This window comes from Heteronotia binoei, chromosome 21 (genome assembly GCF_032191835.1).
Source record: "Heteronotia binoei isolate CCM8104 ecotype False Entrance Well chromosome 21, APGP_CSIRO_Hbin_v1, whole genome shotgun sequence".
Lineage (NCBI taxonomy): Eukaryota > Metazoa > Chordata > Lepidosauria > Squamata > Gekkonidae > Heteronotia > Heteronotia binoei.
Window position 1 is genome coordinate 126638411 of NC_083243.1, and position 27716 is coordinate 126666126.

Genomic DNA, 27716 nt, shown 5'->3' on the forward strand with positions numbered 1-27716 from the left:
AAACTCCCTCTCCCTCACAGTGGTTCAACCACAGCCAGTCGTCGATGACACGGTCTTCAATATTATGCAGAGGGACACATTGACAGCTGTGGCCCTGCCTGTGACAAAAGTTATCCTGCAGGCGGTGAAGGAGCCTTGGGCAAAACCGGCATCTACACCCTTTCTTCCCGGAGACTGGACCATATGTATCGGGTCCAGGAGGCTGGTGCTGAGTTTTTGTTTGCCCATCCGAAGCCCAACTCGGTGGTGGTCTCTTCATCATCCAAGGCATGCAAGACCCATTCTTCCCCACCTGACAAAGAGGGCAAGAAATTGGATAATACGGGAAGGAAGTTTTATTTGGCTGGGACACTGGGAGTTAAGGTCTCCAATTATGCCACGTGCATGGCTCGCTACCAATACTTCATTTGGGAGCAGCTCACACCCCTTTTGTCTTCCCTGAGTGAGAAGAAGAGATCTTCGTTTAGGAAACTGCAAAAGGAGGCCTTTGCTGTGGCCAAGCAACAACTGGCTGCAGCAAAGCACATGGTGGACATATCGGCCAAAACCATCACTTCTGCCATCTCCCTTCACCATCACTCTTGGCTAAGGTCTACAGCTCTTCAGCCTGACACCAGGGCCTTCGTAGAAGACCTGCCCTTTGAAGGTGAAGGTCTTTTCAGCTCGACCACCGACAGTGTCCTCCAAGAGATGGACAAGAATATAAAGACCTCAAGAAACCTGGGTGTCCTGGCCTCCTCTAGGGCTGGCAAACCTAAGCAGTGGCATAAATCTTGGCCCAAGAGGCCCTACCAAAAGTTCTCCCCCGACCAGCCGTGGAGACCTTGGTCTCCCCAACAAGAAAGCAGATCCCCCTATAGAGGAAACAACAAAAACAGGTTTGCTTCAGCATCCCAAACCACTGGCAACCACTGGGGGTATCCTCAGGTAAAGGTACTTGCCACAACCAGGAATTGGAAGTGTCCTCTGTTCTGTTTCAGGGGAGGCTTGGATCCAGAGTCATTGGGAGACAGCCTGATGTTCCAGTGGAACGATTGGTTTCTATACTTGTTTCCGCCTCTGCTGCTGCTGACAAGAGCTGTCAACAAAATAGCAACTAGCAAGGGGGGTTCTTTATCAGTTTCCAGCAGAACCGAACCTTCTGTCGGCCCAGGACGGTCATGTGTTCCATCACAACATGCCTCACCTGAAGCTGACGCTGTGGTTTATAGACCCTGTGAGTTCTCCAGCAGAGTCCAACACATCTTTATAAATAGTAAAAATTGTCTACTCGTGCTTTCTATGACAGAAAGTGGGGGAAGGTTATTCAGTTTTTGGTTGACCCTACAGTCTCACCCCAACGGGTGGGGCTATCAGTGATTTTTGACTTTTTTGTTATCTTTGGTGGATGCTGGTCTTTCCTTTTCTTCTGTTAAAGTTTATTTATCAGCAATTTCAGTGTACCATAAGTCTGTTGAAGCACATTCAGTTTTTGCTCATCCTCATTCGAAGAGGTTTCTAAAGGGTCTGCTCAGATTGCATCCCCCATCAAGGTCACCCCCACAGCTGCGGGTCTTGACTTTAGTATTAGACAGGTTGACCCGATGTCCCTTTGAGCCAATGGCAACATGTTCTCTGCAGCTTCTGTCCTGGAAGACTGCTTTTTTTGGTAGCAATCACATGGCACACCGTGTAGGGGAGCTCATGACTATGCGTTGTGACTACCCATATTTAGTTTTTAAGGAGTCCAGAGTGTCTTTGGCTCCTGATGTTTCTTTTCTTTCCAAGGTGGTTTCCCAGTTTCACCTTAAGTTGGATGTTTGGTTACCCACGTTTTATCCCACGCCTTCCTCGGATGAGGAACGTTGGTGGCATGCCCTGGACATTAAGCGTGCATTATTGTTTATTTGAGTCATTCTAAGCGTTTTCGTCAGGACCAGCATCTTTTTGTTTCTTATGCTGCTCCTAAATTGGGCTCCAGAATTTCATCTCAGCGGCTTTCGAAGTGGTTCACTGAGACTATTAAACTGTGCTACTTGTTGTCAAAGCCTGGGCCCATTCGTGGACACTCTACTAGAGTGATGGCGACATCGGTGGCATTCCTGAAAGGCGTTTCCCTGACGGACGTGTGCAAGGCTGCCACCTGGTCCTCTCCACATGCTTTCATGAAGCACTACGCTCTGGATGTGCATGCTCAGCAGAGGACTTGTCTGGGAGCTGTGGTGCTGCAAGCTGTCTCTTCTGGTTGACCGTCTTCCTGCCTCCAGGTATGTCTTGCTTGCTAATCTCCCATGAGTGTGAAGCACAGAGACCACGAAGAAGATAGACAGGTTGCTTATCTGTAACTGTAGATCTTCGAGTGGTCATCTGTGCATTCACACTACCCGCCCTCCTTCCCCACTGCTGACGGTCTCCCTATGTTAGGGGGCTTCCAGCAGTCAAGAAGGAACTGGTGGGATCCTCGTGCTGACTCCGGTGAGCATACGTACTGGGATGCCTGCGCATGCTCATTGGTGCCGAGCGCAAAAAAATCCCGGGCTTTTTAGGTACAGATTCGGGGGATCAGCGCAGGCGCTATATCCCATGAGTGTGAATGCACAGATGACCACTCGAAGATCTACAGTTACAGGTAAGCAACCTGTCTTTTTCAAATCACATCTCCCCTGTCCCTTCCATGATGCCAGGACACAAGAGCCTATACATATATTGATTAAAACATTAGGCAAAAATGCAGTCTTCATACACTCACACAAAGTCATCAGTATTTTTGTGCTATTATTTAATCACTGCACATACATGCAGATGCCTATATTTAACTGAAGTGAAAAAAGGAATTCTGATCCAATAATACAATTTGTCAAGATTCCTTTTTGTTCAGAGTTTTGATCAGTTTGTATGTGTGATCATGCATATCAGTAATAGCAGGCAGAAAGATTCAAACTTAAAGCAGAATAAACTATGCACATTCGTTTAGAAATTCTGCATGTTATGCAAAGTAGGCAAAGCACAATGCAGAACAGAATCAATATATGAATCAGTAGAAAAAATGAACTGGGGACATATGCTTACTATTGCTTGTTTCCAGGGCCTGTTTTGTAGGAAAAGCCCAGCTGGAACTCATTTGCATATTAGGCCACACCCCCTGATGTCACCATTGTTTTATACAGGGTTTTTTTAGAAAAAGTCCAGCAGTAATCATTTGCATATTAGGCCACACGCCCCAATGCCCAGCCAGCCGGAACTGCATTCCTGTGTGTTCCTGCTCAAAAAAAAAGCCCTGCTTGTTTCTTTGTTTCTGATACTGCTAAACTGAAAGCCAATGACAACAATGTTGTATGTTATACAAACAGCTTTAAAATATAGCCAACAATTTCCTCCAAACAGATAAAAACTACTTCAGGTTGTTCTTTGTATCTGATATTTTGCTAACAAGTTACCATCAAAAGCTATGTGACATGAGTCATCTCACTTCTTGCAGTTTAATGGGAATTCAAAACTTTCAAACAAAAGACTACAATGCTCAAAAACATAATGGCCAAAAAAAGACTGCATCAAAAGGGGGAGGGGGAGTTGGTTGGATCCAAGGCTCCCTTTCAATGGCAAGAATTTCACTGGGTGGAGGTGTCCTTCCATTCAAGAACGAACTACTTCCTCCATGTGGAGCCACTGGATTCAACCCATAATGTACACAGATGGTCATCAAAATTAAAATCCCTGGACAAATATTTTCAGACAGGTGTGGCTTGATTTCATGACTTAGACTGCTTCCGTGCTCAGGTTAAATGTGATGAAGCTTTCCTTCTTTAGGAACATTCAGAGACACCTTCCTGGATAAACATAGATAACAGCTCACGATGCCTGCATTTTCCAGTACTGTTCTAAACACTGGGCTTTGAAGGATTGCACTGTTTGTAGACTAATATCTTGGTTATATAACTAAGTTGGTGTATCTTCTTTTCTGTTTAGGTATCAATAGACTACTCAGCAATGGAACTTACGAAGCTGCATTTCCACCTCATGAGGTAGTTTAAGTAGCAGTGCTTTAAGTATATGTCCATTTTAAGTTTAATTTAACCTCTGAAGTCCAAATGTGAAAAATAAATTTTCTTGCATGTGCTCATATTTCTGGACATATTTCTTTTATTTCTATAAAAGATGGATGGAATTTTCAGAGATAGTTTTTCTTGTCAAAGTGAACTTCCAACTCTGACCTGGATAGCCCAGGCAAGCCCAATCTTATCAGATCTCGGAAGCTATGCAGGGTCTACTCTGGCAAGTACTTGAATTCTCATGCCTTGAAATACCTGTAGTCAGGAGGACAGGGACAGACTTTATTCAACCACCTCTCTGAATATACTCCAGGCCCGCAGTAGGGTCAGTCACCAGATGTCTCCATAATGACTAGATGCAGACACACACACAATATAAAAATACTCCCCAAAAGTGATCTTCCCTATGAAATTTCAAACACTGTAGACAAAGGATCTCAGTTATGTAGGCAATTAAAAATAAAAAATGTGATTTATTTTTTTAAAAGGAAAATTGGAGCACTACAAAGTTACTTATCCAACTACAATGAAATGTGGGGAGACATTTGTATCTCAATAGGGTTAAGAACATAAGAGAAGCCATGTTGGATCAGGCCAATGTCCCATCCAGTCCAACACTCTGTCATACAGTGGCCAAAAAAAGCAGGTGCCATCAGTAGGTTCACCAGTGGGGCCAGGGCACTGGGTTCAGTTATGGTAGAGCAGATAGAGGAAATATTTGACATCCCCAGAATATAGTCATTTATACAGAGTGATCATAGGGAGACATCTGGACTAGAGGTATAGGCAGAATTGTATAGCAGATCCTGGCTTTAATTTGGCACCCCAAGGAAGGCAAGGCAGACAAAGGTATAACAGAGTGAGGAAGAAAGGTTGGTGCTTGGAACCCCTAGAAAGTGACAGAACTACAGATGGGAAAATAGTGACAGGCAACAATATGCTTACAACCCCAGGATACTAAGCAGTGTTACAGAAGGAGTAAGAAGCAAATGTTAGGTTTACATTTGCAGGAAAATGGGCAGCAGATCACAGCGAACCCAGGCTGGCATTTGACTCATCCGAGTTACTGAAATGATTAGTAAATGGTGGAAGCTATGGAACCCTATACGCCTATAATGAACCATTCCACATAAAGACACTATTTAATATAATTTCTACTTTGAAATATGCCTAAGTATATTTTAATATGAATAAGAAGAGCTCTGTTAACAGGAGCAGACATGTTGCAATAGGATCCTATGTATGATTGCTCTGATGTTAAGTTCCAACTGATATCAGTTGCACTTGTACAAAAGTGTGTATAGCACTATGGCATTAGAGTCAAATCCCAGTCCTCTTTCAGTTTCATGGGACAGTCTTAAACAAGTTGTTATTCCTATATCTCACCTATTTACACTGTTCCCTCTAAGCTGAGTTAGTGTGAGCTAGATCCTCACACTAACTCAGGCTAAAAATCCTCCAGCTCACACATTTTTGTCTTAGCTCAGGAAGGATGACCCCAGAGCACAATAATTTATGCAGTAGCTCACAACTTTAATGCCAGTAGCTCACAAAGTAAAATTTTTGCTCACAACACTTTTCAGCTTAGAGGGAACATTACTTGTAAGATGGGCATTATAGTGTGGGTGATTTAGATAATTACTGTAAGAAACATTTTACAGTAAGTGTACGAATTAAATTCATATTAATAAATTAAAGGAGTCTTCCAACTGCAAACTACTTCCATCCTGTGAAGATTAAGTCCTTCCAGATAGATTTCTATGTTTGGGTTCCAAATAGGATTGCCATAGACTTTTCCCTGCAGCCACTGTGGCCGGACCTGCCTGTCCCGCATTGGTCTTGTCAGCCACCAGCGAGCCTGCAGCAAACGTGGACTATTGCACCCTTCTTAAATCTTCGTTCGCGAAGCCAAGCCGAGAGAGAGAGAGAGAGAGACTCTAGGACTAGGTGAGGCTTGGAGATCTCCCAGAATTACAACTGATCTCCAGACCACAAAAATCTGTTTCCTTAGAGAAAATGGTTTCATTGAAGAGGAAAGTCTCAGCATTATATCCTGCTGAGGTCCCTCTCCTCTCCAGACCTCACACTTCCCAGGCTCCACCCCCAAATTGCTATCAATTTCCCAATCTGGAATCGGCAAACCTAGTTCCAAAAAACTGCCTTCATTTTTTCTTTTTTAAAGAAACTCCCAGGAATTTTAGCAGGCCAATTTCTGTATCAGCTTTAACAATACATTCAAGATGGCATTTTTCTTCACTGTTCACCAACTGTCTATGCTGTAAAATTAGTAATGTCCTTGTTTATACTTTTATTCAGGTGACTTTTTAGCATCCAGTGTCTTCTTTTTTATATATAAGCACCTAATATTCTGTTTGTTTAATTTTCTGGTGTGTTCCAGGGAAGCCATAAAAGCAGGCATCCCATCAAAACTCATGGAGCTCAGAATCATCGACATCTTTTATATGAACGGTGGGCACGGTGGGGGATGTGGTACAAATATCAGCCTTTGGATTTGATAAGGTACCTCAAAAATATATATCTTGATTTATTTCTGTGAAGAGTTAGACAATGTTTTTTGAACTGTGACTGGGCAATTGTTTTACAGAAATTCTTTGTTGATGATATAATGTGTTGAACTTAATCCTTATTTTTCAGTTTTGTTGTTTATTTGTACTGCTTGGAAGGTTTCTTGTGATTAACAGTGTACTGTGCTCAAAACAAATCAGGTAATTTTCACTGCAATCCTAAATTAATCCATCTATATCAATTTAAATCTGTGGATTTAGACTGGAATAACTCTTAATAGGATTGCACTATTAAGTAGGACTGCGAAAAGTCCAATTTTGAATTGGACAATCCAGTATTTTCACTTTCTGTCCAGTAAATAAACTTAGAAAATTCTGGACATATAAATGTTCAGCATTTTCCTGTTAAGTAAGCTTGTAACCATCATGACCAGACTCCATGCAAATGCTTCCTCCCCCCCTCCCCACCCCCATGGCTTGATAAACTGGTGATATCCCCAAGGTCTGAAAAGAACAAAATCAGCCAGGCAGGACACTCCCAGAGAAATCCCATTGGCTTGACTGGAAAAAGAGAGACATTCACAGCCAACCAACCAGCTTCCTATCTATGTTGGTTCCAGTGGACGGGGTGGTGGGAGCAGGATATAAGGTTGGCAGAATTGGCTGTTCTAAAGTGAAAATAATATCTTGGAGGTCATGATGGGGAAAGGAGCGGCAGCTTTTGAAGGGAGAAAGTCCTTTAGAGGCAGTTTGTAGACAGAGTGCCTGCTTTTTACATTTTTTTTAAAAAAAAATTATCTGTGCAGCCCTGGTGACTATAGGCACTTTATTGCTATTAAGTACTTTTATGGCTTCAAAATTATGCACATTAACATGCAAGTGAATACCAGGGTCCTGATGGCAAACCACCTCTGAATATTTATTGCCTTGAAAATCGCATGATGCTGTCATAAATCAGCTGAGATTTGATGGCACTTTCCACCACCAACTGCCACTGAACTCATTGACAGTTACTTTTGAGTTGTAGTTACTATTCCATAGTAAATTCTCCTAGAGATTGTGAGTGAGAGCCCCCTATTTTTACTTATATACGAACATTGTGATCACTGGTTTGGTTGCCAGCGTGCCTAGAGTTTCAACTCACACACATCTGCTCTAAGACATGGGTTTTACCCAGCATTTTCTAAGAGACTTATGTGGATACTAAAAGCCTTAGCTTTACAGCAGCACTCTCTATCTCTGAATGGGTGCTAGCTAGGAGTGAAGACAAGCTCCTGGCCACTCTGTGCATGCACAATCTCGGCCGTTACAGTGGACGAAGTCACGCCGCCATGAGCTGTCCCGTCAAGTGGTTTCCAGCCCTTTTCCATGAAAGCCATTGTCCAAGGCTAGCATCACCAGCGACCAGCTTCCTGCACAGCCAGACTCCATGATGAAGAAATGAGAGCCTCATGCATCCAACAGCTTCTTCAGACATCTGCATAAGGTCATCACGCTTATCTTAGGCGTGTATCCTGCTGTCTGCCCAAGCTTTTGTCAAACAGAACATTAGACAAAAGACGGTGCAAGCCAGAGGAGTAAGAAGAGGAAGACCAGCCTTAATCCAGAGCCAGAGCTATTGTGTAAATCAGGTATCACCTTAGATATCAATTGGGCCCTCTAGTGTCATTTTAGATAAGTTTGTATAGTTTGTTTTTATCCTCTCAACCCATGCCTTGCCCAGACTGTCACTTTGGAGCCTCCCCTTTTCTGAGGTAATGTACCATGTGATGCAGCATCATGACCCAGCTGACTTCCTTGTCACACAGATCCCATGACCTCATCCCCTGAAGGCACAGCTCAGGTAATATAAGGCCAAGCCAATGGCAGCTCTCTCTCTCTCTCTGCCTGAGCAACATGTAACCAGATTGTTCCCCCCTCCCTACTCTAAGTAAGGAGCATCAGACATGGCACATGGCAGTGCATGTCTATCTCTTCTAGTTGTAACTGGATCCTAAGCCCATCAGGACCAGGTCGTATACCCTGTCTATGTTTTACCCTTGTGTTGCCCCTCTATCAATTTCATATCTGTTTTCTTAGGAACTGCGTGATTGTTGTATGAATTATTTACTCTGTTTGCATATGTGATTTCTTAATAAATATCTTTTAGTTTACTCAAAATCTCCTCATTATTTAAAGGGAAATTCTTGGGAGACCACCTTCTGTATACACAGGTTTAGATCCTGCTTAAGTGAGCCATAGTTGCCCACCAAATTTATTCCCCAAACCTAATTTTAGAGCAATTTGTCTTACAAAATTGCAGTCAGAGAGTTTATAATATGCTGTTTCCCTTTAGGGACAGTGGGGATTTGAAAATACTTAGCTTTGGATGGATTGTGTCTCTTATTCTACTGTATAAAATGTCCCTTTATACTGCATAAAATATAATTTGCTAGATTATCTGTGTAATACTATGCAGATTTACTCCTAAGCGTTTTATGAATTTCAGTGGTTTTAGAATGAAAATAACTACATAGAATTGCACTGTATATTACAATTATGATGTTAGATTTTTTAAAATTTATAAATGTGTAACTGCAGCATTACAATGGATGTATTAGACTTCAAGATGCCCTAGGACTCCCTGCCTTAGATTTCAGGATATGATAAACCTTGGTCTGGACCGTGTACCACTTTCAGATTCGTAATGGAGCACTCATTTATGTTTAGAAAGAAACAACAAATAGAGACAGCCAGTGTGGTGTAGTTGTTAGAGTTTAGGACTAGGATCTGGAAGATCCAGGTTCAAATTCCCATTCTCCTAGGGAAGCTTGCTGAGTAACATTGGGCCAATCACACACACTCAACCTATTCTAACTCACATGGTTGTTGTGAAGATAAAATGGAGGAGCAGAAAATGGTGTAAGCTGCTTCAGATCTCCAATGGGGATAAAAGTGGGTATAAATTAAGTGAATATATATTTTTAAAAAACCTCTTCTGCACAGACTTTTTTTGTGGAAAAAGCCCAGCAGGATCTCATTCACATATTAGGCCAAACCCCATGATGTCATCATTGTTTCACACAGGGCTTTTTTGTAGAAAAAGCCCAGCAGGAACTCATTTGCATATTAGGCTACACCCCTGACACCAAGGCAGCCGGAACTGCATTCCTGTGCAAAAAAAAGGCCCTGCTTCTGCACATAGAAAATTAGACGTCAGGGAGAAAAGTTCCAGCTTTGTCTTTTCCCTGGCAAGCTAGTTTTCTATGCATGGTATGTGCAAAGACCTCTGCGCCAGTGTTGGTGTTGTGTTATGCTCCCTGAAGGAGCATAAAATAAAGCTGTGGGGAGACAAGCCAGTCAACAAATAAGTCAATAAATTTTTATCGTGTATCCAGTATTTTATCAAATGTGTCCAGTAACAGTAATCCTGCTGTTAAGAGTGCTTCTGCAAATAAAATGTTTTCTTTTCTACCATCATTTGAAGTTGGTCTCTTTATTTGTTAATGGTATTAATGTGATCCAGATATTCTTGATGTTTTCTTTTTCCAAAATTTAATAAAAAAAAATTATATAGCCTGAATAAGCTGTTCTTGCCATATTACTGGAGTACATTTTCTGGTATCAAATCAGGTGGTTGTCACGCCTTCATATTAGGGCTGCTAGATCCCAACACAGGGATTCTGCCTGGCATTTTTAGAGAACTCATAGACAGTGAGAAGGTCTGTACTGTTCCTTATACTCCACTCTCCCCTCCCTTTCCTTCCTAACTGATAAAACAAGCAGAATTTTCATGGTTCTAGTTAAGATTAGATACAGCCATAGACTGGAATGAAATCAGTTGCACTACCATTGTATATTGAGTTGAAATATCACAGATATTTCTAAAGAAACAACATGACAGTAATGTAAAAAGTTGTGATAATTTCTTCTGATGCATGTACTGCTGCCAAGTTTGATCATTTACTTGAATACGGAAACAAATGGTACTCTTTTTTTTTATGCAGACGATATTTTGGAGAGAAAATTGGCCTTTATTTCGCTTGGTTGGGATGGTATACTGGGATGCTTATTCCAGCAGCTCTTGTTGGGCTCTTTGTTTTCCTTTATGGATTATTTACAATGGATTCTAGTCAAGTAAGGTAAGAGGTACAACAGTACCCCATTATAGAAAACCATAACATAATTCTTTTGAACTGTTATTTCATAGAAATAAGTAGCTGGCAAGAATTTTACCTGGTCCAAGGCCCATTCCACTCCAGTGCCTGAGCACCTTCCCAGAGAAATATGGGCACTTAGAATCAAAGACCTGGAAGAGGTCTTACAGGCCTTTTAATCCAACCTCCTGCACAAAGCAGCAAATTCTGACCTAAGGTTATCCAGTATGGTCTAACTGGGAAGGCAAAACAGCCTGGAAAAAAATCCCTGCTCTCCTCTGTCACACACAGCCCTCATAGAAGCCTGGCTAAACTGTACTCTGCCCTGAAAGATTCTACAACAAAGTAATTTCTTTTAGCTCAGTGTAGTTCATTTCTTACATCAACTGAATAACTTTCTTGCAGCAACCAATTTCTGAAGCAATGATTTCACTAACTTGTCTTTATTTAAAAATATTCTTTAGTATTTCTGATTACTATTGTTTACTCCTTCCTAGATTTTTATCAATTATTAATGGCAGCAGCATGTTTCCTAAGATTTTCTTTCAATTTATTTTCTCCCAGCCATTGAGAGGCACTTTATTTTAGTCTCAAGTTCCTTGATCCTATGGGCTTTATAGAGTTGCCAGCTAGGGTTACCAACTATCTGAGGGAAAGACCTGACTAAGGGTGCAGTGTGCACCAAGAAAAAAATGCATTATAATTTCATTTGAGGAGGTCCAGGAAGTGTCCCTCCCCCCTTAATTGCTTATGTTCATGTAGGTTATTAACAGCTTGAGATTCAAATCTATCTGGATTTTGGGGTTTGTGGCATGATTTTAAAATCCACAAGGGAGCATGTAAGCCAGCTTCATAGCTATCGAGATCTTGTCAACATCCGAAGGGTCAGCAAGCCAAAGGCATTAAAAAAAAAAGGCAATGCAAGCAGAACTCCAATCCCACCACTGCTCTCAAGTTTGGCAGCTAGCTTGAGCTTAGTCTTCATTGGCAAAAAAAGGTTGCAAATGAATCACAATTAAAGACCAAATCAAGATCACATTTGAGACTCACCAAATAGGTGATCCTGTTAAAACGATATAAATAATTGAGCTAGTTGTATAGTAGATGTGATAGAAGCATTGAAATAATCTTTTTGCTGCTTTCATTGCCACTTTATAGGCCTTTAGTTGTGTTCTCATAGCTTTGTCTTGGGTTCATCACCAATTTCACTCTAGCCATCTGAGCAACCTTTTAAAATCTCTTAGGTTCTCTTTCTAATCCCATTCTGGCATTATAAACACTGCAACACACCTGCTTTCTAAAGTGCTAACCCAAAATGTAAGTGAGAGCCAGTTTAGAGTAGTGGTTAAGTGTACAGACTCTTATCTGGGAGAACCGGGTTTGATTCCCCACTTCTCCACTTGCAGCTGCTGGAATGGCCTTGGGTTAGCCATAGCTATCGCAGGAGTTGTCCTTGAAAGGGCAGCTGTTGTGAAAGCCCTCTCAGCCCCATCCACCTCACAGGGTGTCTGTTGTGGGGGAAGAAGATGTAGGAGACTGTAAGTCGCTCTGAGTTTCTGATTCAGAGAGAAGGGTGGGGTATAAATCTGCAGTCTTCTTCTTTAACTTGCATAGATGTTTTCTTTAAGTTATTATTAAATTATTAAATAAGATTTTGTTAACCTAACTGCCAGTGGCATTCACCCTCTGTGTAGTAAAACTCTCAGACACACTCATCCACCGTTAATAAACAGAAAATATCTGAACCACATTGCACCCTGTTTAAGAACATAAGAGAAGCCATGTTGGACCTCCTGTGGCAGTGAATTCCACATGTTAATCACCCTTTGGGTGAAGAAGTACTTTCTTTTATCCGTTTTAACCTGACTGCTCAGCAATTTCATCGAATGCCCACGAGTTCTAGTGTTGTGCATCCCATGCATAATCTTGTAAACCTCTATCATGTCACCCCGCAGTCGACGTTTCTCCAAGCTAAAGAGTCCCAAGCGTTTCAACCTTTCTTCATAAGGAAAGTGTTCCAACCCTTTAATCATTCTAGTTGCCCTTTTCTGCACTTTTTCCAATGCTATAATATCCTTTTTGAGGTGCGGTGACCAGAATTGTACACAGTATTCCAAATGAGGCCGCACCATCGATTTATACAAGGGCATTATGATACTGGCTGATTTGTTTTCAATTCCCTTCCTAATAATTCCCAGCATGGCGTTGACCTTTTTTATTGCAATCGCACACTGTCTCGACATTTTCAGTGAGTTACCTACCACGACCCCAAGATTTCTCTCTTGGTCAGTCTCTGCCAGTTCACAACCCATCAACTTGTATTTGTAGCTGGGATTTTTGGCCCCAATGTGCATTACTTTGCACTTGGCCATATTGAACCTCATCTGCCACATTGACGCCCGCTCACAAAGCCTCAACAGATCCCTCACAATCCTCTCTGGTTCTCACCACCCTGAACAATTTAGTGTCATCTGCAAATTTGGCACTTCACTGCTTACTCCCAACTCCAAATCATTTATGAACAAGTTAAAGAGCATGGGACCCAGTACTGAGCCCTGCGGCACCCCACTGCTTACCGTCCTCCACTGCGAAGACTGCCCATTTATACTCACTCTCTGCTTCCTATTAATTAGCCAGTTTTTGATCCACAAGAGGACGTGTCCTTTTACTCCATGACTCTCAAGCTTACTAAGGAGCCTTTGATGAGGAACTTTATAAAAGCTTTCTGGAAGTCAAGGTAAACAACATCTATTGGGTCTCCTTTGTCCACATGTTTGTTCACCCCCTCAAAGAAATGTAACAGGTTAGTGAGGCAAGATCTTCCATTATAGAACCCATGCCTAGTCTTCCTCAATAACATGTGTTCATCAATGTGCCTACTCATTCTGTCCTTGATAATGGTTTCTACCAACTTTCCCGGTATTGATGTCAGACTGACTGGCCTGTAATTTCCCGGATCTCCTCTGGAACCCTTTTTAAAGATGGGGGTGACATTTGCTACCTTCAAGTTCTCAGGATCGGAGGCACATTTCAATGAAAGATTACATATTTTTGTCAGAAGATTCACAAGTTCAACTTTGAGTTCTTTCAGAACTCTTGGATGTATGCCATCCAGACCTGGTGACTTAGTTTTTAATTTGTCTATCAATTGTAGGACCTCCTCTCTTGTCACCTCAATCTGACTCAGGTCTTTCAACACCCCTTCCAAAATAAGTGGTTCTGGAGCAGGCAAACACTTCTCATCTTCCACAGTGAAGACTGAGGCAAAAAATGCATTCAGCTTCTCAGCCATTTCCCTATCCTCCTTCAGTAATCCTTTGACCCCTTGGTCATCCAAGGGCCCCACTGCCTCCCTGGCTGGTTTCCTGCTTCTAATATATTTGAAGAAATTGTTATTGTTGGTCTTTCTGTTTTTTGCAATATGCTCCTCATAGTCCCTTTTAGCCTGCCTGATCACAGTCTTGCATTTGATTTGCCTGTGTTCCCTTTCATTAATCTCACTTGGACTAGCTTTCCACCACTTAAAGGAGTCCTTCTTACCTTTTACAGCTTCCATTACTTTGTTTGTTAACCATGCAGGCCTTTTCTTATACCTGTTTGTGCCTTTCCTAACTTGTGGTATATATTTTATCTGAGCTTGTAGGATTGTAGTTTTAAATAGCCTCCAAGCTTCCCCAAGGATTTTGACTGTATTTACCTTTCCTTTCAGTTTCCTCTTCACATGCCTCCTCATCTCAGAGAATTTACCCCTTTTAAAGTTAAACGTGGTTGTGCTGGTCTTTTGGGGCATCTCCCTATTTATACAAATGGTGAAATCAATAACGTTATGGTCACTGCTCCCAAGCGGTGCGATCACTTTTACATCTCTCATTAAGTCTTGGGCATTACTTAGGACCAAATCCAGGATCGACCCACCCCTGGTAGGTTCTGTGACCATCTGCTCCATAGCACAGTCACTGAGAGCATCTAGAAACTCAGTCTCTTTCTCTTGACCTGAACACATATTGACCCAATCAATCTGAACACATATTGACCCAAAAATCACCTATTACGACACAATTTTTACGGTTAGCCGTTATCTTTAATCCTTCCATTATATTATAACCGTCCTCTATCTTTTGATTTGGTGGGCAATAACAAACTCCCATAGTTAAATTTCCTTTTGGGCCCTCTATTTCGACCCAAAGCATTTCTAGAAGGGAATCTAATTCTTTGACCTCAGGCTTACTGGACTGTATACCCTCTCTGACATACAGAATCACCCCACCTCCAACCCTTCCCTCCCTATCCTTCCGATATAACATATCCAGGAATCACCGTGTCCCACTGATCCTCCTCATTCCACCAAGTTTCTGAAATTCCCACAATGTCTATGTTTTTCCCCAACACCAAACATTCTAACTCACCAATTTTATTTTGAACACTTTTGGCTTTTGTATACAAACATCTATAATTTCCCAGGCAAGTTAGGCCCGCAACCTTCCTCCTGCTGCCTCGAGACTTTGGCAGGCAGCCCATACTGTTTGTCACCATTTCAGTGGACAACTCTGATCCATTACCTGGTAGAAAAGTAACAGCTAACCCTTCATCTCTTTGAGATGAGTCCTCCCGAACCAGAGACATTTCATCTCCTGTCGGCTTTCCCCCAAGATTTAGTTTAAAAACTGCTCTGCCACCTTTTTGATTTTAAGCACCAGCAGCCTTTGGAGACAAGTGGAAACAGTCTCTTTTGTACAGCTCTCGCTTGTTCCAGAAAGCATCCCAGTGCTTAACAAACTTAAACCCTTCCTCCTTACACCATCGTCTCATCCACACATTGAGACTTCTAATTTGTGCCTCTCTCCAACCCTGCACATCGAACAGGTAGCACTTCTGAGAAGGCAACCTTGGAGGTCCTGGCCTTAAGTCTCCTGCCTAGCAGCCTAAATTTTTCCTCCAGGACCTCATGACTGCATTTCCCCACATCATTGGTGCCAACATGCACCATGACCACTGGCTCCTCCCCAGCACTGTCTATCAGCCTATCTACTACATGCGTAATGTCCGCTACCTTTGCACTAGACAGGTAAGTCACCATATGGTCAGTATGCGGTTTTGCCACCCAGCTATCTACTTGCCTAAGGATCGAATTACCAACCACCAAGACCCCCCCCCCTCTCCCTGCCCAGGAATGGTTCCTTGGCGCGAAAGGATTCCTGCTCACCAACTGAAGAAGAGATCCCTTCTTCTGAAGAAGAGATCCCTGAGGGCACATCCCCCTTATCCTCAGCGTGGTGTCCTTTTCCGTCTCGACCCTCATGCTCCCTGGCAGCAACGGGGCTGCCACGTTTGGAGCAAGGCTCATCTAATACGTCCCCGAGAGTCTTCCCTGAGTGCCTAACTGACTGTTTCTGCTTCTCCAGGTCAGTCACCTCAGCCTCAAGGGTATGAACTTGTTCCTTGAGGACCAGGAGCTCCTTGTCTCGAGAACACACCCAAGACTTCTGTCCTGTGGGCAGATAGTCATACATGTGACACTCAGTGCAAAACACTGGAAAGCCCCCACCCCCCTGCTGTCATTCTACCTTCATGATAGCTTTTTAAAAAATATATACAGTCCCCTTTAAATCCCATTTGTTTATGTGGCTCCTCTTCTGGAGGGTCAACTTACCTTATTGGGAGCACAAGGAAATTAGGGATCTGAGTTCCTGGTCCTTACAGAGCCCCCAGGCTAAGAGGCACAGGCCAAGAGCCCTTTAGCTCATGCCTCTGGCAAGGTGCAGCTTAATAATGCAAATAGGGTGGGGAACACAGCCACTCCTAATCAATCAGCAACAATCACCTTCAATCACCTTCACCCCACTCAAACCAAACAGACAGCAGTTCCCCAGCAACCACAAACTCAGAATTTTCAGCAGTCACACAAACTCAGAAATTCTCAGCAACTTCCCCAGCTTATATCACTTATTCTCTGCTCTCTCTCAGAGCTTCTCTGCTCTCTCTCAGAATTATTGTTTATTTGAATGTTTATTTGAATGTAGAGGCCATGCACTAGCACAGCAGGTCCTTGTCAATTAGTTTCCTTGGTGTAGTTGCAGAATGCAACCCAGCCATAATTTGCTGTTCTGGTCTTGGTCAATGTCTAGATGGGATACATCCTTGGACTCATGTATGTGTTTGAATTCCATGACAGAAGAAAGGTAGCATATAAATTCAGTAATTTAAATGTTGTCTGTTCTGTACTAAACTTGTTCAACAGAAAACAGCAGTATAAAACTATCCATTCTGTGTTGTCTTGTCTGTAAGACACAATAACATATTGTTAAGCTTTATACATAGGTAAGAAAATGTGTAACTAAGCATTTTTTCTTTACATTGTGTATGTAATTCAGGGATCACCTTGATAACATTTGTAAGGACTCTTGTTATATTAAGAAAAGCCATGTCAGAAACAAATGGCTACAATTCACAAAGAATTAATTGATTCTATATGCTGCAGCTGTTACATTGTACAACTGCAGAGTCTCGCTGCAGAGTACATTGACTATATTTCTTTAACCCCATCAGCTTGGTGTCAAAGAATACAATAAGCATCCTGGATGCGACAAGACACTGTGTCAGTTTGACAACTGGCATTCCCTCTAGGCCTGGCTATTAATTTACTGAACTCGGTACAAAGCCACTTAATAAAATAACTACTGGGTTGCAAAGTCTATAATGCATTCGATTGCAAAATGAGCAGACTGTGGATTATAGCTTCATGTAGTGTTTACTAACTGTCAGTGGTGTTCAGTCTACTGATCCATTCCACAGTGGGGAGACATTTTAAAAAATGCTCGTTGCACTCATCCATATGCTACAATTAGAAAATTATATCTGTATATAAGCAAATGTATTAATTTGTGTTACATGTCATCAAATTGATTCTGAATTATGGTGACTCTACGAATTAATGACCTACAAAAGTCCTATCATTAACAGACTTGTTCAGGTCTTGCAAACTGAAGGCCATTGTTTCCTTTGAGTCTATCTCTTGTTGGAAATATCTCTTTTCCTACTGCCTTCAGGTTTCACACTTATATAATCAGGTCTGGTGACATATGAAGTGTTTCTCTGAGTACATGCTGAGTGCCTTCTGAGTATGTGCCTGAGTGCATGGGATAAACAGAGTAAGCTCCCATGCAAGTGTGGTTAAGGAACAAGATTACGGTTTTCAGTAAGTGTAACCTCAATACAAATTTGAGCTCTAGTACCTGCCATTTTAAGCAGTTTATTTTCCAGTGATGGTGTGCCCCCCCCCCGCCCACCTAATTCTGGCCACCCTTTGAAGCTTCTTATTCTCAGTCATGTATGCAGGTTGTATTGGAAATAATGCAGCTTCTTCATCAGTGTTATTCAATTCTTGGAATTACATAACAGGCTGCCACTTGCACAAAGTGAGTCTTCCTTCTAATGGTTTATGATTAGTTTTGTTTATTTTTAGTTTTTTTAAAAAATCTATGTTAATATAACTAGCTTTAATAAAGAGCTGATGGGTGTGTGTGCGATGTAGGTGCAATTAAGAAGCTTTGATTCTTAATTTGAAGATTCTGATATGCTGACCTGGGATTACAGACCTGGCCTAATACTCCCATATTATTAAAGTAAGAGATCAAACTAGGAAGATTTATGCAATAAATATAGTTTATGTTTGTATCAAGTCAACAATTAAATCTAACCAGATCCTGTTTTAGAATAATGTGATAGTTCCTTTATTTAAAAAAGAAAGCCAGTACAAATCCATTTTATTATTTGGGTGATTTCCATATAGGCTTTTTGCTCTGGTTGGACTTCCAACTGCAGTGGATTATTTCCAAACATCCATTTTGTTTGCTGCCAGAGTGATGGCCACAGGCATAGACAGCTTTAAAAGAGGATTGAATAGATCAATGGATTAATGGAAGATAGGTCTACTAGTCAAGGTAACTAAACGGAACCTCCAGATCCTCCAAATACAGAGGCAGCCTCTGAATCCTAGTGCCAGGAGGCAATAGCAGGGGAAGCCTCAGCCTCTGAGCCCTGTTGTTGGCCCTCCAGAGGAACTGCTTAGCCAGGATGCAAGACTAGGTGGACCACTGGACTGATCCAGCATGGCTTTTCTTATGTTTGCATGTTACTATGTTTGTTGCCCATATGTTGTCTTTCTGCCGTTTTTCAAACCACCTTTGATCCAATGTTTCCTGCTGTCACTTAGATAAAGTGCATATGCTTTCTGTGTGGAAAATACACTGCCCTTCAAAAGGTGATGTCAATTCCTGGTGCTCTCTTGGTGTTCTGTTGTCACACATTCACCACTTCCTTACCCATGTTACCAGGGATCTTTTTCAGGTTGAAGGAGGTTTTTTTTTGTGTGTGTTTTAAAGAGGTGTATTGTTATAGCAATATAGAATCATCAGCTTTCACTTTTAAAAAGTCTTTAGCTCTTTTAATTGCCACAATAGACCTTTCACTTTTTATCTCTACTAATTGAAAGGATTAATTACTATTTTAAATGGAAGTTCTGAATGCAGGCAACTTCATAAAGATCACTATAGCATTATAATGCTGTAGTAATTTATCAATTGCCATGTTTTTTAAAAAAAAAAACAAGAAAGCTGCAGGTGAGAAATGGTGACTATAAAGAAACAACATAAGGGAAGTGAGAAGAAACTCACCATTTGGAAACCCCTTTGCTGCTATATTGAATTAGAAGCTTCAGTGATTACAGGAAAACTATGGATAATTGTTGCCATATGGAAGACACCTTTTCAGTGTCTGCCAGTCAGCAACAAAAGCATGAATACTGTGCATCTGTTTATAAAAACAAATCAATTCTTGCTTCATTTTAAACATCCAACAATGTAAAAGTTCAAACAAAATACAAAATGGGACTAAAGATTTACATAGATTTGATATCTAGTATATAAAAATTCCAATGTCTAAGAACCAGAGTTCAGCATTGTTCAAATATGGGAATGTTTCTTGAAACAAGACTACCTTTAGAGTTTGAAAGAAGCCTGCAAAGAGGGCAGGGTGCCTGACAAACCCACCAGAAGTCTGTTCAACAGTGAAGAGAATATCGTTGTAAATAAGTTCTAGCTGCAGAGGACCATGCCTGATGGAATGAGGTTACCACTAGCAGCAAGTTGCTGGAAGTCCAGGTTTAGCATGTAGGTTAAATAAAGGGAGAAGTATTCTTTCAGGTTGGAAAGCCTCATGTCATTAAGGACTTGTCAAGAATGAAAATCTTGAATCAAGACAACAGACAAATCAGTAACCATTTCAATTAATTCAATATAGGTATTTTATGGTCTCACTGTCCCTCACCCGTCAAAAGATTCGCAGCCACATTCCAGGGCCCCCAAAGGAAGCCACACATAGAACATGTAAAGGAAAGGCTTTTTAAATAGCAAAATACTGCTGCCATTCAGATCAATTTCTCCTTATTCCTGCTTAGGTAAATTTGAAAATTAATCATGTGCAATCAGCATCACAAGGGAGAAGGACAAATGTCCTTTTTAATGCAATCTATATCATAGTGCACACAGCCAATAAAATATCCCAAGAATCTGCCTCTTTCTATTCAGCTCTCCTATCTTGAAGCCTTAAAGAATAAGACACTGCTGATGCTGGTTGCTGATACCAGGGTTACACAATTGATAAACCTTTTAGGTGCATAAAAGAGTGTAAAACCTCATTTTATATCAGTGTTTGTGGTGTTGTAGCAAAAGTAAAAGGAACATCTTAAAGACCTGAAGTTCTTTTGGAATTACAACTGATCTCCAGACTACAGAGATCAGTTTCCCTGGGGGAAAATTACCACTTTGAATGGCATGCGAAGGTCCCTCTTCTCTTTAAACCCTGCTTTCACCAGGCTGTACCCTCAAATCTCCAGGAGGTCCCTAACCTGGAGTTGGCAACCCTAGTCATAACTCAAGGCAGCTAGCGAAGTAATAAGAGCTGCAAGGACACAAAAAATATCCTGAGCACCTGGCAATTAAACAGCACAACTTTAAAAAGACAGAGTTAAAAATTCAGCCAAATCTGTCTGCCACATCAATTTACCATTGCCCTGAGGAATAAAGCCATCTCATATGCCTCCCTAATGCAGTGAGTGAAGGCACTCTCCATATCCAATAATTATATTAATTAATTCCATTAGTCAATATTCCAGATTCTCATTTTTCTCTTCTAGTTTTTATTTACATTCCTCAGACTAGTTTTGCAATTAAATCTGTTAAGGATTCCTACTTTATATCACACTCCTCTAACTTGGATTCTTAATGCTTTCCTCTCTCTTGACTACTTTGAACAATTACTTACTCAGTCTGTTCTAGTTCCTTAATTATGACCGAGTTCCTTAATTATTTAATTGTTATTCAGTTCCTTAATCCTTTTATTGAGTCAAACATAGCTGTAGCATCACCTTCTCTAAACTCTAAATCATAATTCTTATTGCCACTTTTAGGAGCTGTATCCATTAAAAAAGTAGCAATTTTTCCTTTATCCATATAGCTCACCCACAAAACCACAATTTCTAGAACAATTTCTGAGGACGATTATGCTAGAAGTTTTCTAAGTAATTCAACATTTAGCAATTCACTGATACTAAATAAGACTCAAATTCAATTTATTTAACACTACATTATTCAAATCAATTACCAAAACACAACCAATCAGAATTTAATTAATCAATTATTAAAGAAATCACTATGAATGTTCAAATTCATTAAACCCCTTAATGATCTTATATTATAATAAACAAAACCATCCATCATATCCCTGATGGCAACAATATTGCCATTTCAATGAAAGCAGATTAGGACTTGGGGTTATGTCCCGACCTTCAGTCCCCACCAGAGGCCCAATTCCCTTCTGGTATCACTCATGTGCAGCATGTACCTGCAGTGCTGTCACTTATGGTCCAGCATTCTTCCACCCCTATCTTGAGATGGCAGAAAAAATAACTCACTACAATGTAGCCATGTTGGATAGCCAATGTAGCTATCATCATTCCTCACTCACTCAGCTGCCAACAGTTCTTACAGCTTCCTCATGGTCTTAGCCTAACACAGCATTCCCTGTCTTCCTTCTGCTACTCTTCATTCCCTGCCTTGGTAGTGGGGCTTACTGCCACACAGGAAAGGGAAAGCAATCCCAGGAAGGACTGTGGGTGCTGCCTTTTGTTGCCTACCAGTTAGAGCTTCTGAGGAATTTCCAAAAGCCACTCCAACTAGAGTCTGTTACAGAAGACTAGTTAGAACAAAATGTGTTGGTCCTTTAAGACCAACAAAGTTTTATTGAGAATGTAAGCTTTTGTGTGCTAAAAGAACACTTCACCAGACAATCGTATGGGAAGGAATAAGCAGTCCTACATATAGAGAGTATGAAGTGAATTAGTATGCAAAATAGTGGAAATGTTTTTAGTATATTAAAAGAATGACAGGTTGGCGTCGGGAAATCGTTGGTTTGGGTTGTATGGGTGGAAAAAACAGCAAAGGCAATAAACATCAGAATTGATATCAATGTCATTAGGTCTCTTAATTGTGAAGAGTAATAATTTAGATTGTCATTCTTTTTAATTTGTTAAAACATTTTCACTATTTTGCATATTAATTCACTACACACTTTCTCTATATGTAGGACAGCTAATTCCATCAAATACTATTATCTGATGAAGTGTGCTTTTAGCACACAAAAGCTTACGTTTTCAATAAAACTTTGTTGGTGTTAAAGGTGCTAGTGGACTCCAACTTGTTCTATTGCTTCAAACCAACACAGCTGCCATTCCGGAAGACTAGTTGGAAACAGCTTCCAAGGACAATCTTAACATCATCCATTAAAGAGAGCTTAACCACATTTGAAGGTGGTAGATCAACACCAGCCAAGCACTCTGCCCTCCCAAGCAGTATCACTCCTTTCTTGTCCGAACCAATCATCAGTTTGTTTAGCCTCAGGCACTTAACAAGAAACTTAATATATAAAAAGAGCATTTTAAATATAAAACAGTAGTCCAGTAAACATGGATCACAAAAAAGTCTTTAAAAAAACATATTTCTGCTAAACTGTCTATTCCATAATTGGTGATGAGCACAAACCTCTTCACGAACGTAAATTTGTCACAAAAATCACCTTGTTCATGATTTGTGAGCCAAGGGTTGTGCAATTGCACCTACAACAAACCTTCCATGGACCTCCATGGTTTTTTAGAGGTTTGTGCAGTTTGTATTGGTGGTTTGTGTGGCAGACACGCCGCTGCCTATCAATTAATTATCAAAGCAATCATCTGCAGCCCTGGAAATACTAATAGTGAACCTGCAAAGCTTGACAGGCAGTGCTGGTCACCAATAAGAGAGCTCCAATAAGAGAAGAAGATAAAGAAGATTGTAAGCCACTCTGAGACTGATTCAGAGAAAAGAGTGGGTATAAATCTGCAGTCTTCTTCTCCCATTCTATTCTATGCGAGCTGATTGATGCTCACAAGCAGCTGTTGTTTTCTTTTGGCAGCAGGTGCACCACACATTAGTTAGAGGCAGAGAGGGGACGGAACTGATCATCAAAGCAACAGGAGAGGTAGGCTTCTGCAGCCCTGGAATACCAATAGTGCACAAAGCACAACAGGTAGTGCACCAGCAATAAGAGAGTTGTCATTCTGCTCTATGGGAGCAGAATGATACATACCTGCAGCTCACACACAGCCATTGTTTTCCATCAGCACCAGGTGCACTGTATGTTAGGGGCAGAGACAGAGAGGGAAAGGAACTGGCTGTGATTTCCCCAGAGAGCACTTTCTTGGTGGCACCTGCTTTGGGAGTTTCAGCTCCCTGAAATCTAATCCTCAGCAAACTTGAAGGGCAGGTGGAGGAGTCAGCTGGTGATCTCCTGCAACTTTGGTGTCTCTAGCCTGGGGGGGGGGGAGCTGTTCTGCCACATCATAAACCACATTAAACAAACCAATTTGATAAACTGGAAGGATCATGGTTTGTGGTTTGTGTGGCCCACAAACCAAATCAAACTTCCATTTTCTCTGGACTCTCTGGGTGATATTGTTAACCTGTCCCTGACAAGTGGGACGTTCCCAGAGAGATTAAAGGAGGCTATAATTTGCCCGCTTTTGAAAAAACCTTCGCTGGACCTTAGCGTCTTAGCTAACTACCGCCCAATTTCGAAGCTGCCATTCCTGGGAAAGGTAGTTGAGAAAGCAGTAGCGGAGCAGCTGCAGGTTTTCCTGGATGAAACATCCGCCCTGGACCAATTCCAGTTCGGCTTCCGCCCAGGCCATGGGACGGAGACAGTGCTAGTCGCACTCACAGATGACCTAAGAAGGCACCTGACCAAGAAGGCGCTGCTGATTCTTCTTGATTTATCAGCAGCATTTGACACGGTCAGCTACGACCTATTGACCCACCACCTTGTCAATGCCGTGGTGCAGGGGGTGGCCTTACAGTGGTTTTCCTCCTTCCCCCAGGGATGGGGACAAAGGGTGATGCTTGGCGAGCAGACCTCCCTATGGCACCCATTTATATGTGGAGTGCTGCAGGGAGCTATTCTCTCGCCTACATTATTTAACATCTATATGCACCCCTTTGCCCAGATTGCCCAAGGTTTTAGACTGGGTTGTCACCAGTATGCTGATGACACCCAGCTCTACCTGTTGATGGATGACAGACCATCTTCCGCCCCTGAACAGCTGTCGGAGGTGTTAGAAGCCGTGGCTGGTGGCTACAGCAGAGTCAACTGAAGTTAAATCCAACTAAGATGGAGGTCCTGTACCTGAATCGAGGGGGGGGGGTCGTGCATCCAGCTCCCAGCCCTTGGTGACGCCACTTTGGTACCGGCCCAGCAGGTGAAGAGTCTGGGAGTGATTCTGGATGCCTTCCTCTCCATGGAGGTCCAGGTCACAACAGCTGCACAGTCTGCCTTCTTCCATCTACGGCAGATCAGGCAGCTAGCACCATACCTATCCTTCCAAGATCTGGCTACAGTGATCCATGCAATGGTCACTTCCAGGTTGGACTATTGTAACTTGCTCTATGCTGGCTTGCCCCTGAAACTGATCCGGAAACTGCAGCGGGTGCAGAATGTGGCAGGTCACCTGCTGACTGCATCACCTATATGGGTGAGCATACAACTGGCGCTCTGCAACCTGCACTAGCTGCCTATAGAGTACCGGATCTGTTTCGTTAGTTTTGACTTTTAAAGCCTCAACGCAGCCTGGGACCAACATACCTATGGGACCGTCTCCTTCCTTCCATATATGCCCCGGAGGTCGCTTTGTTCGGCCTCCCAAGATCTTCTGATAGTTCCCAGCCCAAGGAATGCCCATCTTGCCTCTACCAGGGCCAGGGCTTTTTTGGTCCTGGCCCCGACCTGGTGGAATCAGCTCCCTACGGAGAGCCGAGCCCTACCTGGCTTATTTGCCTTTCGTAGGGCCTGTAAAACTGAGCTGTTCCGCCAGGTCTTTGGATGAGGCAGCGGGCATCTATCCACCTATTAGATCGGTTGGCCTCCCCCTAAGCCCTTATGGCATGCTGCACCACTGTATTGTGGTGCTATACTATCTTGCTTCATATCATCATACTGAACTAACCTATTGCACTTTACTGATTGCTGAAGTTGATTTTATTATGATTTTATTGTGATCTTACTTTAAATTGTACTCCGCTCTGAGCCCCACAAAAGGGGAAGGGGCGGAATAGAAATAAACTAATAATATTTTTTTTTCTGTTTCATGCCCATCTGTATTCATAATGTTCTTGTGATTATAAGTGATACTTTCACAAGCTATGAAGACTTAGTCTAAATTGGCAATTTCAGTATTAGTGTTTTGTTTCCTGGGATTTCTGCAGGTGGACAAACTATTCATAAAATGTTATTTCTACATGTCAGACCTGGTTGGTGCTAGCTGAATAAATTTTTCAAGGTGCTAACTGTGTATCAGAACAATGGAAATAAAAAATTACCATTTTAAGCTGTTAACAGGAATTCATAAGCAGATGTAATGAGCCATTACTAATTCAGGCTAACATACACAAAGTAATGTAGCAAGGCCTATAAAAATATATGCATGATTTCATTACATTCCACAGGAAAACTTTGAACAAAAGTATGTTTTAAAGGATTAAGTCAGTAATTCCCTTGCTGATGTGTGTTCTTTCTCCTTCGTCCTAGAATTACTCTTAGGTGACCAGATAAGGTTTCCTTGAAAATATTATCTAGGGAAGGTGAGATATTTTTAAAGGAAGGATCACCTCACCTTCACACTTCCTGTGGTGGTCTGTAGCTGACTGCTTAGACTAGATGTTCAGTTATATGTACCAATATTTGCCTTTTGTTAGTAAAACTGGAATTAAATTCCAATAGCTGCCTTGTTCTCCAAGTAAGTATATGGGAATGCCTGTATTTGTCAATATTATATATGAACATGGTAATGTAAAAACCCCAAACCCAGTTGCTAATGGCTACCATCACCAAGATGTATCTTTTAGCAACCATTAGCTTTCTTGACTTCCTTTTGCAGCGTAGAGATCTGTGAGGCGAATGAAACCATCATGTGTCCTATGTGTGAAAAGAATTGCACTCTTCAAAAACTGAATGAAAGCTGCATCTATGCAAAGGTAAACTTTAAAATGGGACAGAATATCTTTGCTTGCCAAAAATTCAGTTACAAATTGCATAATACCTGCTTAGTATTTTGGTGCTTTCCAGAATTAATGATGGCATTTGGCAAACTTTTCTGAAGAAGAAAACAAACAAAATGCTTTAAGATTTCATATTTGGTTATTGTATTTAGGAATGGGCACAAACCGAATTACAAACCTAAATTTATCACAAACCAGGCCTCTGTTCATACCCATCTCTATATGGTCCTCCCAGGACCATCAGCGTGGTTGGGGAAGTTTGCAGAGTTCATCGTGGGAAGTGTTCTCTTTAATGGGTTTTACAAGCACTGCACAGGAGCAGAGTGCTTGCAAAACCCATTTAAAGAGAACTTTCCTTTTAAATGGGTTTTAAGTTGACAGTGGCATGCACAGGATTAAAGACCTCCACTCCTGTACCTGTCCACTGTCAACTCAAAATTAATTTAAAGGGAAAGTTCCCTTTAAATTGGTTTTGCAAGTGGGCTCTGTGCATGCATAACCCACTTAAAGGGAACTTTCCCTTTAAATTAGTTTTGAGTTGACAGCAAGCATGTGCAGGAGTGGAGGCCAAGAGATGAATTCACTCTTGGCCTCTACTCCTGCATGGCACCAGCTTGCAAAACCCATTCAAAAAGGAATGTTCCCTTTAAATTGGTTTTGGAACATCTTCCCCACTTCAATTCTGTTGACCTTTGGAAGCTGCCACCAGCTTTTAAAAAAAAGGGGGGGAGAGAGCCACAAACCTTATGAACCCAAACCAGTTTCCAAAGCAGGGGAAGTTAATCCCAGTTCATGGGACCTTATGAACCAGGGCAAACCTCCATTTTCCGGGTTTGTGCTCATCCCTAATTGCAATTCATGTAAAAATAATATTTTGTTAATGTTAATTATTTAAAACATTTATATCCTGCCTTTCTGTATGCCATCCCCTTAAAGTATATTAATACGAACAACCAGAAGACATCAATAAAGCAATTACAATGTGAACAAAAACATGTAAACAGCCACTAAAGGTTAATGTTTATAGAAAGCCATAATTCACTTGGAGACCTGCTAAATAAAAATTTGTGAGCTATCTTTCTGAAACTGCCAAAGATTCCAGATAAACCTCAGCCTTTATACTGCATAATCTAGTCACCACCCCAAACTCTTGATGCACATTACAACCAATTGAAAGGGTGACACAGAAAATTAGGTAGATCCAGGTGGGCAGCCATGTTGGTCTGAAGCAGTAGAACAAATAAGGAGTCAAGTTGCACCTTTAAGACCAACAAAATTTTATTCAGAATGTAAGTTTTCATGTGCTAGAAGCGCACTTCATAAGACAATTGTCTGATGAAGTGTGCTTCTAGCACATGAAAGCTTACAATCTGAATAAAACTTTGTTGG

General features: G+C 41.5%; 1 protein-coding gene across 2 annotated transcripts in view; it reads left to right on the forward strand.

Moving 5' to 3' along the window:
• ANO3 (anoctamin 3) overlaps positions 1 to 27716 on the forward strand; it is a 328242-nt gene that overhangs the window by 216384 nt on the left and 84142 nt on the right. For both annotated transcript variants that reach the window (XM_060262282.1, XM_060262283.1), the window contains 4 exons: positions 3946 to 4001; positions 6427 to 6548; positions 10540 to 10674; positions 26207 to 26303. In XM_060262282.1, coding sequence (XP_060118265.1) covers positions 3946 to 4001; positions 6427 to 6548; positions 10540 to 10674; positions 26207 to 26303 — 410 coding nt within the window. The remainder of the gene's footprint in view (positions 1 to 3945; positions 4002 to 6426; positions 6549 to 10539; positions 10675 to 26206; positions 26304 to 27716) is intronic.